This window comes from Salmo trutta, chromosome 12 (assembly GCF_901001165.1).
Source record: "Salmo trutta chromosome 12, fSalTru1.1, whole genome shotgun sequence".
NCBI lineage: Eukaryota > Metazoa > Chordata > Actinopteri > Salmoniformes > Salmonidae > Salmo > Salmo trutta.
In genome coordinates, this window is record NC_042968.1 from 78,645,024 (window position 1) to 78,661,643 (window position 16,620).

Consider the following 16,620-nt stretch of genomic DNA (forward strand, 5'->3'; position numbering starts at 1 on the left):
AGCCACAAGTTTTATGTTCATCTATTTCTACACTAGAAGTAGTGGGTTCATCTCAATAGTCTTAAGTGAAACCCTTTCCTCGTTTCCTCAGTCATTTCTTCTGTCACATCCTTTACTACTTGTATAAAAAAATACATTGTCTTACACATTTTTCCAACATTATTTTCGCATCAGTGCGGATGAAGAAAACGAGAGGAGAAAAATAAACTAACAAGAAAACATTAGCCTGGGTACCAGTCTGTTTATGCTAACATTCCACCCTTTACTCCATGTGTTATATGCCAAACTAGTCCAATATGTACTGTGTAGGGGTAGGCTAACCTACTCCTTTAATGTCCAAGGCCTTTATATGTTATGTTCAGAGGTAAACTGGCTCTGGGAGCCAAAACAGTCAATCTAAACGTGAATCAATTCTCAATTGTGATACGGTTCAAGAAACAAAAAGCCCTCTACTTTCATATCACATCAAAATAATTTTACAAATGCAAAATGTACACTAACTGTTTTAACAGTTGCGGCCATAAGTATTTTTCAGTTACAACACTTTTCAGGCGTCCCTTCCCACATACAGTTGTTTGGAGATGCTAATTAGAACAAGTGGGTGCCTCACTCTTCTGTAAACAAGCCGCAACATGGAAGTATGGCCGTGTGGAAATTGTGTTAAAAAGGTGTATTGTAATTGTACATTTTGTTTTTGAAAATGATCTCTCGATTATAAGAACGTAAAGTTCCCAAGATTTCCAAACCATATTGCATGCCGTCAAACTTGTTTATAAATTATTTTCACACATCTCTCTCTCTCATACACTCTCTCACACACACAGATAGGTAGAGAGGGAGAGGCATAAACAGTGTTATTCATAATGAGGGACAACATTTTTTTATTTATTTCACGTTTATTTAACCAGGTAGCCCAGTTGAGAACAAGTTCTCATTTACAACTGCGACCTGGCCAAGATAAAGCAAAGCAGTGTGACACAAACAACAACACAGAGTTACACATGGAATAAACAAACGTACAGTCAATAACACAATAGAAAAGTCTATATACAGTGTGTGCAAATGAAGTAAGATTAGGGAGATAAGGCAATAAATAGGCCGTAGTGGCGAAATAATTACAATTTAGCAATTAAACACTGGAGTGATAGATGTGCAGAAGATGAATGTGCAAGTAGAGATACTGGGTGCAAAGGAGCGAAACAAAAATATAAATAAAATAAATAACAATATGGGGATGGGGTAGTTGGATGGGCTATTTACAGATGGGCTATGTACAGGTGCAATGATCTGTAAGCTGCCCTGATAGCTGATGCTTAAAGTCAATATTACATCAGCACTCATGATCTTGTAAAGGGGTAGACAGAGCGTCGGTACTGTTGTATACATTGGGCGTGCCGTCGTCCATGCTTCAATTGAGAACCCAAGATGCCCCCCTCTTGGGTCAACAAGAGCTATGACAAGGAGTGAAAATATCGCACAAACAGATCTGGGACCAGGCTAAGGAATCATGGCTGAAAAATATATTGGGACTAACAGTTCCTTTTCTATCTGCAACACCTTGAATCTTCTGTCCCATTAAATCCCTCCAGAAACCCACTTATGGCAAATGTTTATCCTAGCTCATTGTTTAAATAACAGTGGAGCTAGAGGGGACTTGGGCATCCCAATATCAAATCAAGGCTCCTCCTCAATGTGAGCCCCACCAAAAAAGTCTAACATTTATACACAGAGTAGCCTCCAAGAGACATTGGGCTCCCCAGGAATCGATGTGTAAATCGAACAAATCACATTCCGGAAACTACACAAGTGTAGGGCCAAATAGGTTTTTTTAGAAACTCTGTGGCAGGGCCCCAATCAACTTGAAACCCCAACACAGGCATTTACTAGTTTTTGCTGTCACCTGTTGGTTGTTGTTTAAAATAACAGCATTTCAAGCTTTTATCCTAGGCCTATGTCATTCTGAAGCTCTGGGCTGGGAAAATGATTATGTTAGAGAGTGGTAGGGATGGTGCTCTTTGGATGAAAGGGTCCTGGCAAAAAAAAGCAAGGCACTCTTCTACAAGCCTTCATTATTCACATATATATCTTCCCGAGACAGTGTAAAAATTCAATAAACATTCTGCTGTGTGTGTGTATGTGTGGCAAGGTTGCATTTACGAAGGCAGCCCAATGTCTGACCTTTTTTTCCCCCACTAATTGGTCTTTTGACCAATCAGATCAGCTTTGAAAAAGATCTAACGTGAAAAGATCAATTAGTGGAAAGAAATATCAGAATTGGGATACCTGTGTAAATGCAGCCTTATAGATACAGGCCTAATGTGTAGGTTATGTAGGCAATAGGATAGGTCAAGAGGTTGAACAATGGCTGAAACAACATTCTGTAGTTGTACAACTACAATGAAACAATCGATTTGTATTCAAGCTTTCACTGTTCCATAATTTCACATCAAGTACAACACTGGTTTATAGAATACCTATCACTTTTATCACCAGCTCCCACCCTGTCGAAAGACATAAGAGCCTACCATTTTATACTTCACACTGCTCAAGACGAGGCTTAATTTGCTGGCTGCCTTATCACATTTTACTTGCAATTGGTCTGGAATGATGTCATCCACTGTACAGACCACAGACCCCACCTCCTTACCCCCCCCCCCCCCCCCTTTTCCTCCAGCAACCTCTGTCTTCCTCTCACGCATAAATCTGAGCGCACATTTACACACGCACAAGCACTGACACTGGTATGGTGTAAGCACTTTTTCTATGTTTTTTTAAATTATTAATAATAGATGGTTAGTGTCGATGGTCCTATATTTTTCTATGCAAGCTAATACCTGCACCGCACACGGATCCGCAAAATATGATAGGTCCTGCAGTGCAAACAAATGTCTGGACAACAACAATGAAAACGTAAGGAATTGTATTACACGGAGAGCATGAAGATACAACGGAATTGTCACTCCTAACGTAAGTAAGTTTATTTTAAACACTTTAGCCAGCATAGCTTGACGAACAAGATGTCAAGTCTGATATTAAATCACTCTGATTATTATAGGCTATTGTTGCCACATGATGATCCAGCACTATGGCTATGTGTTACACATTTATATGCATATAAGAAACGCCAGTGCGTTAAAATGCCATCCAAATTAGAACAGTGACGTCCTCGAACTAGGATCCCCTTCACTGATACATCCGACACTAACCATTTTTACGCGACACTACGAATCAAGAGGGATTAAATTCACCTTCATTACTTATTAACCGCCTGGCAGTCTTTGCCTAAATCTCTGCAGTCTTTGCGAAAATACTTTCTATTATTGATCAGGACCAAACATGAGTGAAAGTGATACGAGACGATGACGATTCCTTTTCCATGGCCTAATTTGGACTACCAAACTGGGCTATGATGCTAGAGTTGTAGGACATGCAGACTAAGCTATAAGGCCATAGCCATTATTTATTTCATATTATTGTTTACCTATTTCTTTGTTGTTGCATGGTTTTCTTATGAATTATTTACATGATATGCGTTTTTTATATTATAATTTATTCTTATCTTGGTTATTTTTATATAGCCCAGGCCTAATAATTCTAACATAGCCTATATGCGATCAAAGTGCAACCGTAAAACGCCACTCATGGAGATGAGAAGAGACTGCTTCTTATTTCCTGCCAGTGACACACAGAGACCGAGACGGGACCCTGAGCATAATGATGTCTGACGATGCGCGAAATAATTTCACTCTCGTATGATTCCACCTTATTTATGGGATTCCTCTGTTATCAGCAGTCAATTTATTAGTGTTCTTTCAACCATGCCCGTTGTTGTTATTATTATTATCCTCTTCTCTTGCAGGCGCAGCAGGCCTTTATTTGTCCACAGAAAACCGGGATAAATAGTATTGCAGGTAGGTCTGTTTGTGAATGTGTAGAGACATGAAGAAAGGTCATGGAAGGCTTCAAATAGAACCTTACAATTTCAGATCATTTCAGCAGTAGATTGATAATAAGACCCCAAAGATACGTACTGTGCTTTGTGAATCTCACATGGTCCTTTCTCTACTTCAGAGTCAGAGTAATCATCAGGTCATTCTTTCACCTTTGTGACATGAGGGGACAGAATTTCAACAGTTTCAACATTTTTCTAGCCACTCTTTCTATCATTATAACAATAATCACATAATGGTCTAATGATGGACTTCTTTTGCACATCATAATATTTTTATGTAAGCCTAAGTTCTAATTCTATAGCAAAAACAATCTTTTTTGCCCTTGATCAAGCCTCCAAATTCAGAACCTCTTTCAAAATGTATGAAGACCTACTGGCTGCAATTTTAGATATGGTGACAATAATGGTCAGAATGGGGCTGATGAACAATGATGATAATGATCTCGAGGCATAGCTGCAAGCATTTTCTTAAGTATGTTTTTTAGGTTTGCAATGTGTGTTTTTGGTCTGACTGTGCTTAGATAGTATGATTAATACACTGCTACACTGTTTTCATGTACAGTGGGGTCTGAAATTATTGACACCCTTGATAAAGATGACCAGAAATGACTGTATACAATAAACAATTTAAATACCGAGCTATATTCTATGCTAAAGAAATGGGTCAATTATATTATTTTCTACTAATACAGTTGCTCAGAGAAAGAGATTGAGTTTTACAAGTAATACATTTTTTTCTCAAAACGTTTGGGGTCAAAATGATTGACACCCCTGTCTGTTATCAATACCTTTCAATACTTTACCTTGTAAGGATAACGACACTGATCCCTTTTAGAAAATGTGTTGGAGAACACATTTGAGGGGATTTTAGACCATTCCTCCATACAGAATCCATCCAGATCCTTGATATCCTTCTTCATCTGTGCTTATGGACTGCCCTCTTTCATTCTAACCACAGGTTTTAATGGTTTTCAAGTCCGGAGTCTGAAATGGCTAATGCAAAATGTTGATTTTGTTTGTGTGCTTGGGGTTATTGTCTTGCTGGAAGATCCACTTGCAGCCAAGTTTCAGCCTCCTGGCAGAGGCAACCAGGTTTTAGGCAAAAATATTCTGGTACTGGGTAAAGTTCATAATGCTTTGACCTTAACAATGACCCCAGGACCAGTGAAAGCAAAATAGCCCCATAACATCAAAGATCCACCACTATATTTGACAGTATGTATGGGGTTATTTTCTGCTCATCCATTCCCATTTCAACGCCAAACCCACCACTGGTGTGTGCATGGCCAAAGCGCTCTATTTTCATGTGATCTGACCAAAGCATCAGTGCCAATGCTGTTTGGCAAACTCCAGGGGCCTCATTCATCGAAGGTGCGTGCGCACAACAAAAATACTCTAAACCTTGCATGCACCAGTTTTCCCGTAAAGGTTGGTATTTATCCATATCGAACTTGACGGGAAAGTGTGCGTATTTTCACACAAATGTCAAACTATGCATGCGCACAACTTCTAGAAGGTTGATCCACTGTATTGCAAGCTGTCAACTAACGTGAATTCAACATGAAATCAACTAAACATTTTACCATATCAATGGATTTAAGTTAAAAGTTTGGTGAAAAAAATATGAAATTCCCTTACATTGATGACTTTTTGCAAACCCAATCAGTTTTCCACATTGAGTTAATGTCATCACATTGAAATGACATTGAAATGACATGGAAACAACATTGATTAAACCAGTTTTTGCCCAGTGGGACATGTCTCTCCTTTTCTGACAGAACTGGTTTAAATTATTCATGCTACACAACAAGTTGTAGGCTACCATTTATCAATCGCTCATTCAATAGCCAAGTATGCTCGAAATTAAGTAGCTTTGACAGTATGTGACAGTATGGGTAGGCTACAGTATTGCTGTGCGATAGAGCGCAACATCATAGGCTAGCCTATTTCATTTCAGAGCCTATACCGAGGAAGGAGATAAAAGCAAAATCATGTATTGATAAACAAAATATTGAACATAATTTTGTCTTTTGCATAGAAGTGTGGGCTGTAGCATTTACTTTTAATTTGTTCGAAAGGACAAGCAATCTTTCACAATGCATGACCAGTGTTTGTCACTCATTAGGCAGCATGCATTTTTAGTTTGGAAAAGTCACTGCAGAGTTCTGCCCACACATCTACAGAAATGGGAAAAAGTGTTCCATTGCGCTTTCTTTTAGGAGCTGTCATGGCCCAGTTCCAACATCTCCAAATCATACAGCAAATGAGGGTGTTTTTGTTACCATCAAATATTAATGGAGGGCGTTTTCCAGGCGGGGTTTTAGCACTCCTTCACGACTGCACAAATATAGTATGGCTCTGTTTTATCAATGAAAACATGCGTATATGTTCCATCTACAGTTTGATAAATCCCAATCATTTGTGGCGCATGCAAATCCTAGAATCTCCACATACACCAGAATTTAGTAAGAAACGGTTGATAAATGAGGCCCCACCCACTGGGCACAGACGTCATTTCAACATCTATTCCACATTGGTTGAACGTAATTTAATTGAAATTACCTAAAAACAACCTTGATTCAACTAGCGTTTGCCCTGTGGGCGGGCATTTACATTTGTTGGATGACGTGAAAATATGACAGCATCATGATTGGTCACAAAATCTACATTTTGCAACGGCTGTCTCCGGACATGAAATCCATTGAAAACCTGTGGTTTTAAATTGAAGAGGGCAGTCCATAAGTGCAGATGAAGGATATCAAGGATCTGGAAGTATTCTGTATGGAGGAATGGTCTACGATCCTTCCATATGTCTTCTCCAACTCATCAAACATTTGAGAAAAAGAGAAAAAGCATTATGCTTGCAAGGTGAGCTATTGAAAACAGGGGTGTCAATAATTTTGACCCCAACTTTTTTGAGAAAAAAAAGTATTACATGTTTAACAAAATCTGTTTCTCTGAGCAATTGTATTAGTATATTTGAATTATTTATTTGAAACAGTCTGCTCATCTTTATCAAGGGTGAATATCATTTCGGAACACACTGTATGTGCTGATGAGGTGTTTACAATGTGTGATCAGAGTGATGTTGACTTCCACCATGACAAAACTGGGTCAATGTAACCCCCACCCCCTCCACCACAGGCTACAAAGGCAAGGCTGAAAAAGGAAAAAAGATGAGGATACCATCACCAAGCCCTGTGCGTTGATGTATGCATGTGGAAATGCGAGCATGGTGTGCCCTGTCTATGGGTTGGTGTGCGTGTTGCGTGGGTGTGAATACGTCATCAGTGCCTTTTTGACATGTTTCTTCCTCCCCTCTAGTCTGTAGTCCACCCTGTCACGTCATATTCTGTCTCTTTATATCTCTGTCCTCCCATCTCTCTATTTCTCTCCCAACCTCTCCCTCTGTATTTTTTTCTCCTCTCTCTCTCTCTCTCTCTCTCTCTCTCTCTCCCTCTCTCTCTCTCTCTCTCTCTCCATTGCCCTGTCCCAGAGAATCATCTTTAATGCAGAAAAGCGAATTAATAGTTTTGTCATAGTAAATAGGGCTTAGTAGATGACAAAAGCAAAGTCGTTACTACAAATGAGAATTAGGCATCAATTGACCCCATGTTTTTAGTTAAAGGGTAGAAAAAAATGATAATGAAAATAATACAATATCTAAAGCTTTGTCCAGAATTCACTCTCTCCTCCAGTCTTTATTCAAGTATTTCATGACGAAGTGCTTATTTATAGGTTACGTACATCGATGGTCAGTCAGTGCCTCAGGCAGTTACAGCTGGCTCTCTAGTTTGCAATGTTATGGCAAAGGGCCTTTTCTAACAGGGAGACATTTGGTTCTACTCCATGTCTCCCACCATTCTCTTGACCTAACTTCAATTTCACCAAAATGTTCTTAAAACAAATCAATCAAATCAAATCAAATGTTATTTGTCACATGCACCGAATACTGACGCAAGCAGTAAAATTACATTTAAAAAACAGATTAAAAAAATACCTTATGGAACAGCGGGGACTGTGAAGCAACACAAACATTGGCACAGACAGATGCATACACACACACACACACACACACACACACACACACACACACACACACACACACACACACACACACACACACACACACACACACACACACACACACACACACACACACACACACACACACACGATAACATACGCACTATACATACACATGGATTTAGTACTGTAGATATGTGGTAGTGGTGGAGTAGGGGCCTGAGGGCACACAGTGTGTTGTGAAATCTGTGAATGTATTGTAATGTTTTAAAATTGTGTAAACTGCCTTAATTTTGCTGGACCTCAGGAAGAGTAGCTTCTGCTTTGGCAGCAGCTAATGGGGATCCATAATAAATACAAATACAAATACAAATACAACAGGTGTAGACCTTACAGTGAAATGCTTACATACAAGCCCTTAACCAACAATGCAGTTGTAAGATAAATAAGTGTTAAGAAAGTATTAACTAAAATAAACTGAAGTAAAAAAAAAAGAATAATAGGAAATAATGAAACAGTGGTGTCTGCCATGTTTTGGCAAAATCATAAAGGCTATATTTTGGTCTTTTTGTTTTGATTACATTCCTGTTTGTTTTTGGTGTATATTTTTTCCAATCTAACGGTGACTAACAGAAATATGCTTCACATATTCTTCTGAGTGTTCATCACAGTCATGTGTGTGTTCATCTTGAATTCGAACTCTGCAACAATTTAAATTAATAGGCTTTATTATGCATTATCTATACGGGGTTATAAACTGGGTGGTTCCAGCCCTGAATGCTGCTTGGCTGACAGTCGTGGTATATCTGAGCCTATACCACGGGTATGACAAAACAGTTATTTTTACTGCTCTAATTATGTTGGTAACCAGTTTATAATAGCAATAAGGCACCTCAGAGGTTTGTTATATATGGCCAATATACCACGGCTAAGGGCTGTATCCAAGCACTCCACGTTGTGTCTTGGTATATTGGCCATATACCACACCACCTCTGGCCTTATTGCGTAAATAACACATGTAAATATCTTGTGTACTAGGTATGTATACACAGACTGTTTAATAGTATTTCCCAAAGTGTTTTTTTTTTCAAGCAAAAGTGTCCATAACTCCATACCTAGTCTGTTGGAAGGTAGTTACATAGCTTGGTTATTTCACTGGTCAGTACTCTGGTGTAGGACCGATGTGATGTAAATATGGCTTCGAATTAAAAAAATGTGACGATGTTGATGATGATACCACAGTGTTGTGGAAGCTACTCTGAAAATATAGTTTGCCAAGATAGCAATTCCTTCACACTGGAAGAAGTTCAGCTACGCTACAGCTACCCTTAAGAAACCTATGTATAGTTTTCTGAACTAAGGTCACTTTGAAAAAGTAGTTCACTATATCGAAACTACTTTGTGATAAATGATCATATCTAAATCTGAAATGTCATAGACTACAAATTGCAGAACAGATTACTAAGATGTTAACAGAATGTGTAATTTAGCCTATTAAAACCAAAAACTATGTTTCAGGTGAGAATTAGGCTGGTTTGATGCTGAAAAAGAAAGGAAATTCTTGCCTACTTCACCCATGTTTTCTTTTCTTTTTGCAAAAAAAGTAGTGTCGTTCCAGTAAGTAGTTACATTGCTACATGGCAAAAAAAGTAATGAACTACTGAAAACACTACCAAGATTTCAATTTAGTTTAATATCACCAGCTACTGTAAAATGTAGTTAAATTACTAGTTGAATTATATGTAGTTTACTACTTCCCAACACTGTGATACCAAAAGTAATTTAAAAAATCTGTGACCTTAATTTTATATTTTATCTGAGTACAATCTTAACATTGTTTCTCTGTTTCTTTCTCCCTCTCTCTCACACACACAGCTTTGTGTAGACCCAGATGCCTCCACTCCCTATTGGCGAGCGCATAGTGGTTATTCAGCGCCCTAAAAACTTGGCCCTACGTAGGCCCTCCCCACAGACCACACCACAGCCTCACTCCCATATAACAGCCCTCAGCAACAAACCTCTCTCCCGCCCTTCTCATCCCCACCCTCTTCAGTCCCACCCTAATCCTCCCTCCCCGAATTCACTGTCTTTGGAATGCAAGAGCAGATCATCATCCCGTCTGCAGAAAACCAAGGGCAACAAGGCCATCGTGTCAGAGGGTGTCAGACACACCCCTAACCACTGTCACAGTAACGGGACCGTGACTCTTGGCCCTAGACCCCACCAACACACACACACCATCGACATCAAGTTATCCGTGAACAAAGGAACAAAAGGACGAGGGCACAGCAACACTTTAGGTCGCAGTGGGAGTGTGAAGGTGGGCAAAAAAAGGGTCTCATTGTGCTTGGATCCCGGATACGGGGAGAGAAAAGCTGAGGGAACATCAGGGAAGCCTGGCGGAGCAGTGCAGCAACTCCAAAACCACCCACAGAACCAGATCAAGGCCTCACTAGGCAGTCACCATCAGAATCATCTGGCTGTGTCCCCAGGAGGGGTTCTAGAATTTGTCCCAGCCCAGAGACAGCAGACCAAGTCCAGAAGAGAGAAGGCGCAGGACGCAGCTTCCAAAGTCTGCTCTGCCAGCTTCCCCCCCAGAGGTGCCCGGGAAGTGCCCTGCGTGGGTAACAAAGAGAATTCCAAACTGGGACCTGTCCATGAAAACCCCAACGCCCACAGCCTGCCCCGCCACCACAACTCTGTTCCTGTGCCCCATGCCTCCGTCCTAAACTCCCATTACCCTGCTTCCCCTCCCTCCCACCAACCCTGTGCCTCTACCTCGTTCCAGCAACCCCTCAACCAGCCCCGTCCATCCCGTGGCAGGGACCATCGCCCTCAGATCCTCCACGGCCTACCCCTCTCCCCCTGTTCCTCCCGCGGAGGTTTCCCCAGCCCAGACCACACCTGTACCATCGACTTCTCCCATCCCTTCAGCTGTGGCTGCTGGAAGCTGGTCCGCTGCAGGGGGGGCAGGGGACGTTCTGCTGGCTTTCAGGGGGGTGGGGGGAGTCCGTCTTCTTCTTTTTCCTGCGCCCACGGACACGGGGTTGGAGGGGTGAACCACAGGGGGGGCTCAGCAATGGGTTTAAGAACTCTGGGGGGATGTTTGTCCACAGCCTCCACCACCAACACCTCATCCTCCAACAGCACTGTGTCGGACTGCCGGACGGGCTTGCTCAGACCCCTGCGATGTGCCTCCTGCTCCGGGGAGGCTGGCGCCTTTGAGAGTCCTGCTGCATTCCGCAAAAAACTGGTGGGGGGATGCCTGCCCTGTACCCCACTATCCTCCTCAGCCCCGCTGCGAGCCTTACAGAGTTGTGTGAGTGGCTGCAACCCCAAAGCCAGTCAGGGCGGCAGCTCTACCTGCAGTTATTGTAGCAGCGACCCCATAGTGGTGACCTTCAACCCCCACCGGGGCAGAAAGCCCCCCGGGATGGGGAGGGGTATAGTGTCAGGGCACCCCATGGGGGTATTCCCCGCCGATGACGATGATTACAGTGTGCGCACAATCTGGCCCGAGGAGCTGGCGAAGAAGATGACCAGGTCTAAAACTCAACAGAACCACCAGAGCTGTGCCGGGATGGGGATGGGAATGGGGAAGACATGTGCCAGTCAGAATCAGAACAGCAGCAACGGAACCAGCCCTGTTATCCTGGACTGTAAGAACCTGTTGGAGTTCACCCGGAATCAAATAACAGACCACGCTGGCCGCCGCCGGCTTCAGCAGGGCAAGATGGCCGTCCTGGATTTCATTGGGTCTGGGTCTGGGCCTGGGCGAGATCCAGGCCGGGACTCGCTGAAGAGGCTCTGGAAGAAAGGTGGGGAGACAGGGATGGTGGATGGCATGGGGCAGGAAGACGATATGGCATACCCTTGCACCCCCTCCCCCCGCTCCCCCTCTCCCCAATCCCCTTCTTCCTTCTCAACAGCACCGTCAGTTCCCAGCACTCTCCTCAAACCCAAACCAAGACAGAGAGATGCAGAGGGACGGCATTCCCTCCCCTCCGCCCCGTCCCTCCACCTGGTTCTAAACTCAGTCAACAGAGAGCAGGACGAGGAGAACGGCAGAGGTAAGGATGTCATACACACTTTTTTTGTTTCAGTCTTTTAGTTTATACTACATGACCAAAAGTATGTGGACACCTGCTTGTCAAACATCTCATTCCAAAATCATGGAATGATTTGGTCCCGCCCTTTGTTGGTATACTAGCCTCCACTCTTCTGGGAAGACTTTCCACTAGATGTTGGAACATTGCTGCAGGGACTTGCTTCCATTCAGCCACAAGAGCATTTGTGAGATCGGGCACTGATGTTGGGCAATTAGGCCTGACTTGCAGTCGGCGTTCCAATTCATCTCAAAGGTGTTCGATGGGGTTGAGGTCAGGGCTCTGTGCAGGCCAGTCAAGTTCTTCCACATCGATCTCAACAAACCATTTCTGTATGGACCTCACTTTGTGCATGGGGGCATTGTCATGCTAAAACAGGAAAGGACCTTCCCCAAACTGTTGCCACAAAGTTGGAAGCACAGAATCGTCTAGAATGTGATTGTATGCTGTTGAGTTAATATTTCCCTAAGGGGCCGAGTCCGAACCATTAAAAACATCCCCAGACCATTATTCCTCCTAGTTGGTCCTATGCATTGGGGCAGGTAGCGTTCTCCTGGCATCCGCCAAACCCAGATTTGTTTATCAGACTGCCAGATGGTGAAGCGTGATTCATCACTCCAACGAATGCATTTCCACTGCTCCGGAGTCCAATGGTGGCGAGCTTTACACCACTCCAGCGGACGGTTGGCATTGCGCATGGTGATCTTCGTCTTGTATGCGGCGGCTTGGCCATGGAAACCCATTTTATGAATCCCGCGGTGTACAGTTATTGTACTGACGTTGCTTCCAAAGGCAGTTTGGAACTCGGTAGTGAGTGTTGCAACCGAGGACAGACGATTTTTATGCGCTACATGCTTCAGCTCTCGGCGGTCCCATTCTGTGAGCTTGTGGCTTACCACTTCGCAGCTGAGTTGTTGTTGCTCCTAGACGTTTCCACTTCATAATAACAGCACTTACAGTTGACCGGGGCAGCTCTAACAAGGCAGAAATTTGACGAACTGACTTGTTGGAAAGGTGGTATCCTATGACAGTGCCACGTTGAAAGTCACTGAGCTATTCAGTAAGGCCATTCTACTGCCAATGTTTGTCTATGGAAATTGCATGGCTGTGTGCTCAATTTTATACACCTGTCAGCAATGGGTCTGGCTGAAATAGCTGAATACACTAATTTGAAGGGGTGTCCACACTCTTTTGTACATATAGTGTACTTCTGATGGTTTTGGACTGTTGTACATTTTTGACAGAAAGTTATGGACACTTAGATAGTTTCAGTAAAAAAAAATCCCCAATGGATAAACCAGCTTTCATGTCTGACTGCAGAAATTACCATTTGTTTCAGTAAATCTCTTTCCTCCTATTCTCATTACTGTCTCTTTCTTCTACCTTTTTCCTGCTTCCCTTTCTTTTAAATCCCCTGCCTTTCCCTGCCTATCTCTATTTATATGTTACGGTGTTCTAACATGTTGGTGATTTAAGAGGAACCCGGGGATAATGACTGTTAATTATAGCCTAGGCTCTGGAGAAAAAAGAGACAGAGAAGAGAGAAATGGAGAAGAGCGCTGATAAGAGGGGGAGATTAGAATAGCTGAATTAATGTTATTTTTTCCTAAGGGAAATGGGGTCACTGACACTGAACCCTGTCAGTGGGAGATTAAGCTGTTCTCATTTAAATGATGAAGACCCAAAAAGCTATAATGTATTCTCTATTCTTAATAGTTACTTAACTCCAGCCTCCTCCCACTCCATTAAGTGAGTGCAGGATGTGTTGATGACATACAGTATAGAATGAAGAGAGTAGTTTCAGACATCTTTTCATGTCTGTACCTTTCCCTCTTCCTGTTATGAGAATATGTATGAAGTTATGTAAGCATTTGAGCAATTCCTCAGAGCTGCATACTTCTTTGCTCTGCGTGTGTAAAGTGAACGCCAATGATAGTCATGCTCAAACAAGAACTATAAATTAGATAAATTGTACACTTTCATTGTCTCTCCTTCATTTACACGTCTCTTCATAACTCTTTCTGTCTCCAATACTTGATCTATGTTGGTATGCTTCAGGGTGAATGCATGTCAGCCAGTGATCCAAATCAAATGAAATTGTCCTTTCTAACAGCAATCTCTCACTGTGTTGTGTTGTCCTCTCCTATCCCAGTGCACCTCACTCTGCCGCTCTCCTCCTCGCTCCCGGCTTCCCTGTCAGATGAGAGTGGGATGACCCCTGACGTGGAGAATGCGGTGGTCAGCCCCATTCTGCCCTTCCTTTTCCTGGGCAACGAGAGGGACGCCCAGGACCTGGACCTACTGCTGCGTCTCAACATCGGCTACGTGGTCAACGTCACCACACACCTGCCCCTCTACCACCTCGGCTCCAGCCTGATACACTACAAACGGCTGCCGGCTACCGACAACAGCAAGCAGAACCTGCGTCAGTATTTTGAAGAGGTGTTTGAGTTCATTGGTGAGTTGAACAATATTTACTTTCATGTTCTACGGCACGCTCTATCCCCGTTCTTGTCTTTCAGTCTTTTTCTCTCTGAGCTTAGAATCTTTGACACTTGAAGTATTTTAGCAGTGAGATAAGATAAGGATCATGATGATTCATATGTTAAGTTTTTCCTCTGATCTCGATCTCCTCTTTCAACGTTTTTGACTGGGGAGACAGTTAGGGAGCTATAAATGGATCAAACGGGAAGATGGGAGAACTGGAGAGTCAGATCCAGAAAAAGCTGTGTAGTAGATGAATTTCAGCGATCTGATGGCCACCTCTTTTTATCCACAGAGGAGGCTCACCAGAGTGGGCGTGGAGTGTTGGTTCACTGTCAAGCAGGCGTGTCCCGCTCGGCAACCATCGTCATCGCCTACCTGATGAAGCACACCCTGATGACCATGACGGATGCCTACAAGTACGTGCGGGGCCGTCGTCCTGTGGTGTCTCCTAACCTCAACTTCATGGGTCAGCTACTGGAGTTTGAGAGGGACCTCAATTCCGGGGTCACTCCTCGCATCCTGACCCCCAAACTCAGCGGCCTGGAGACCCAGGTCTGAGAGTGGGAGACTGATTAGAGGGACAGAATTGAGGGATGGAGGAAACCCGCATTGGGCGAGCCATAGTTTTGTGAAGGAGAAATGAAAGGTAGAATGATGAAGAGGGGAACGCTGATTAACAGATTGTCCCTATTGGCATAGATGATGAATTGATGATTGAAATAGTGCACTTCTATAGATTATGGGAGAAATAATTTGATTGGTTATTTTATAAATAGTCTCATTTCTGGCCAACCTGATCCTCATCCAATACCATTTGTAATTTTGACAATTTTTATATAATGCTTTGATATCTGGCAGATAGGGGGGCAGGTAGCCTAGCGGTTAAGAGCGTTGGGCAAGTAACCGAAGGTCGCCGGTTAGAATCCCAGAGCCGACTCATAGAAAAATATGCTGATGTGCTCTTGAGCAAGGAGCTTAACCCTAATTGCTCCTGTAAGTCGCACTGGATAAGAGCGTCTGCTATATGACTTAAACATGTAAATATTATCTCCCATGATCCACTGTAATCAGATGGCTCATTTGATGCTTGTGGTTTATAGCATTACAGAAGCTAAGGAAGTGCAATGAGTCCTGGTCTGACACAAGGCCATTTACAAAATCAATAATGCATGCAGAACCAGAATAGAAACAACTATAGTGACACCCCACCATTAAACTATGATAACGCCCCTATACATAGCTCCAGAAAGTTCATTCCAATGCATTTTACCCATCAAAATGTTTGGTCGTTTAAAATATTGCCTCTCAACTGAAGTGACACAGTCCCAGAGGACAGCTGATCTTGCCATATTGTTGGTTTAGTTCTATCTTTCCTAACTGGATTGTAAATGTCAATGTCATTTTTTTTTACTCTTGTGAGAATTGTTCAATATAGCATTGTGTGACTGGTGGAGGAGTGAGCGGATTTAATTGTGCCAATTCTTAGAGAAATGGGGTGAAATCAGAAACCTACAACACTGTGGATGAAACCAGAGCTGGTGTCAATAGAAGGATGGTCAGAGCAGCAGCAACAATACACAGGCAACGTTCAACAGATTCGGCAGACTGTTATTGAACTGGACTTAGTCATGGATCTATCCATTTTGTCTTTCCAACAGACAATGGTTGGAAAGATATAAGAAGATGAACCCTACACTCTTAGAAAGAAGGGTTCCAAAAGGGTTCTTTAGCTGTCCCCCCTCCACCCTTTTTGGTTCCAGGTAAAACCCTTTTTGGTTCTAGGTAGAACCCTTTTGGGTTCCATGTAGAACCCTGCAACCAAAAAGGGTTCTTCAAAGGATTATCCTATGGGGACAGCCGAAGAACCCTTTAAGGTTCCAGATAGCAGGTTTATTTCTAAGAGGGTACATAGGTGTGTGCTTAAATTAAGACAAAACTGCACCAAGATGTTCTTTGAGTGTCCTGGTTTGTGGAATACATGTTTACCATTACATATTATTTATTTTTATTTCTATGTTTTGTCATTTATTTTGCGTTGTTTGTCACTGC

At 42.7% G+C, this 16,620-nt stretch overlaps 2 protein-coding genes across 2 annotated transcripts; both read left to right on the forward strand.

Annotated features, from left to right (window-relative positions):
- The first annotated feature begins 3,549 nt into the window (after nt 1-3,549).
- LOC115202621 (uncharacterized) lies at nt 3,550-11,037 on the forward strand. Its single transcript, XM_029766710.1, has 4 exons — nt 3,550-3,750; nt 3,860-3,911; nt 9,854-10,961; nt 11,032-11,037. The coding sequence occupies exons 3-4, from the start codon at nt 9,870-9,872 to the stop codon at nt 11,035-11,037; spliced, it is 1,098 nt and encodes a 365-aa protein (XP_029622570.1). The 5' UTR covers nt 3,550-3,750; nt 3,860-3,911; nt 9,854-9,869.
- Nucleotides 11,038-11,050: 13 nt separating this feature from the next.
- On the forward strand, nt 11,051-15,211 carry LOC115202768 (dual specificity protein phosphatase 10-like). The gene is made up of 3 exons (XM_029766802.1): nt 11,051-12,048; nt 14,237-14,542; nt 14,864-15,211. The coding sequence occupies exons 1-3, from the start codon at nt 11,058-11,060 to the stop codon at nt 15,127-15,129; spliced, it is 1,563 nt and encodes a 520-aa protein (XP_029622662.1). The 5' UTR covers nt 11,051-11,057; the 3' UTR covers nt 15,130-15,211.
- The last annotated feature ends 1,409 nt before the right edge of the window (nt 15,212-16,620 follow it).

What these genes read in the sequence shown, in the direction of transcription:
- LOC115202621 (XM_029766710.1), top strand. Translation starts at nt 9,870, where the DNA reads ATGCCTCCACTCCCTATTGGCGAGCGCATAGTGGTTATTCAGCGCCCT.
- LOC115202768 (XM_029766802.1), top strand. Translation starts at nt 11,058, where the DNA reads ATGGGTTTAAGAACTCTGGGGGGATGTTTGTCCACAGCCTCCACCACC. An exon ending in GGACGAGGAGAACGGCAGAG is followed by an intron (nt 12,049 to 14,236) that starts GTAAGGATGTCA and finishes CTCCTATCCCAG; the next exon opens with TGCACCTCACTCTGCCGCTC. An exon ending in AGAGGTGTTTGAGTTCATTG is followed by an intron (nt 14,543 to 14,863) that starts GTGAGTTGAACA and finishes TTTTATCCACAG; the next exon opens with AGGAGGCTCACCAGAGTGGG.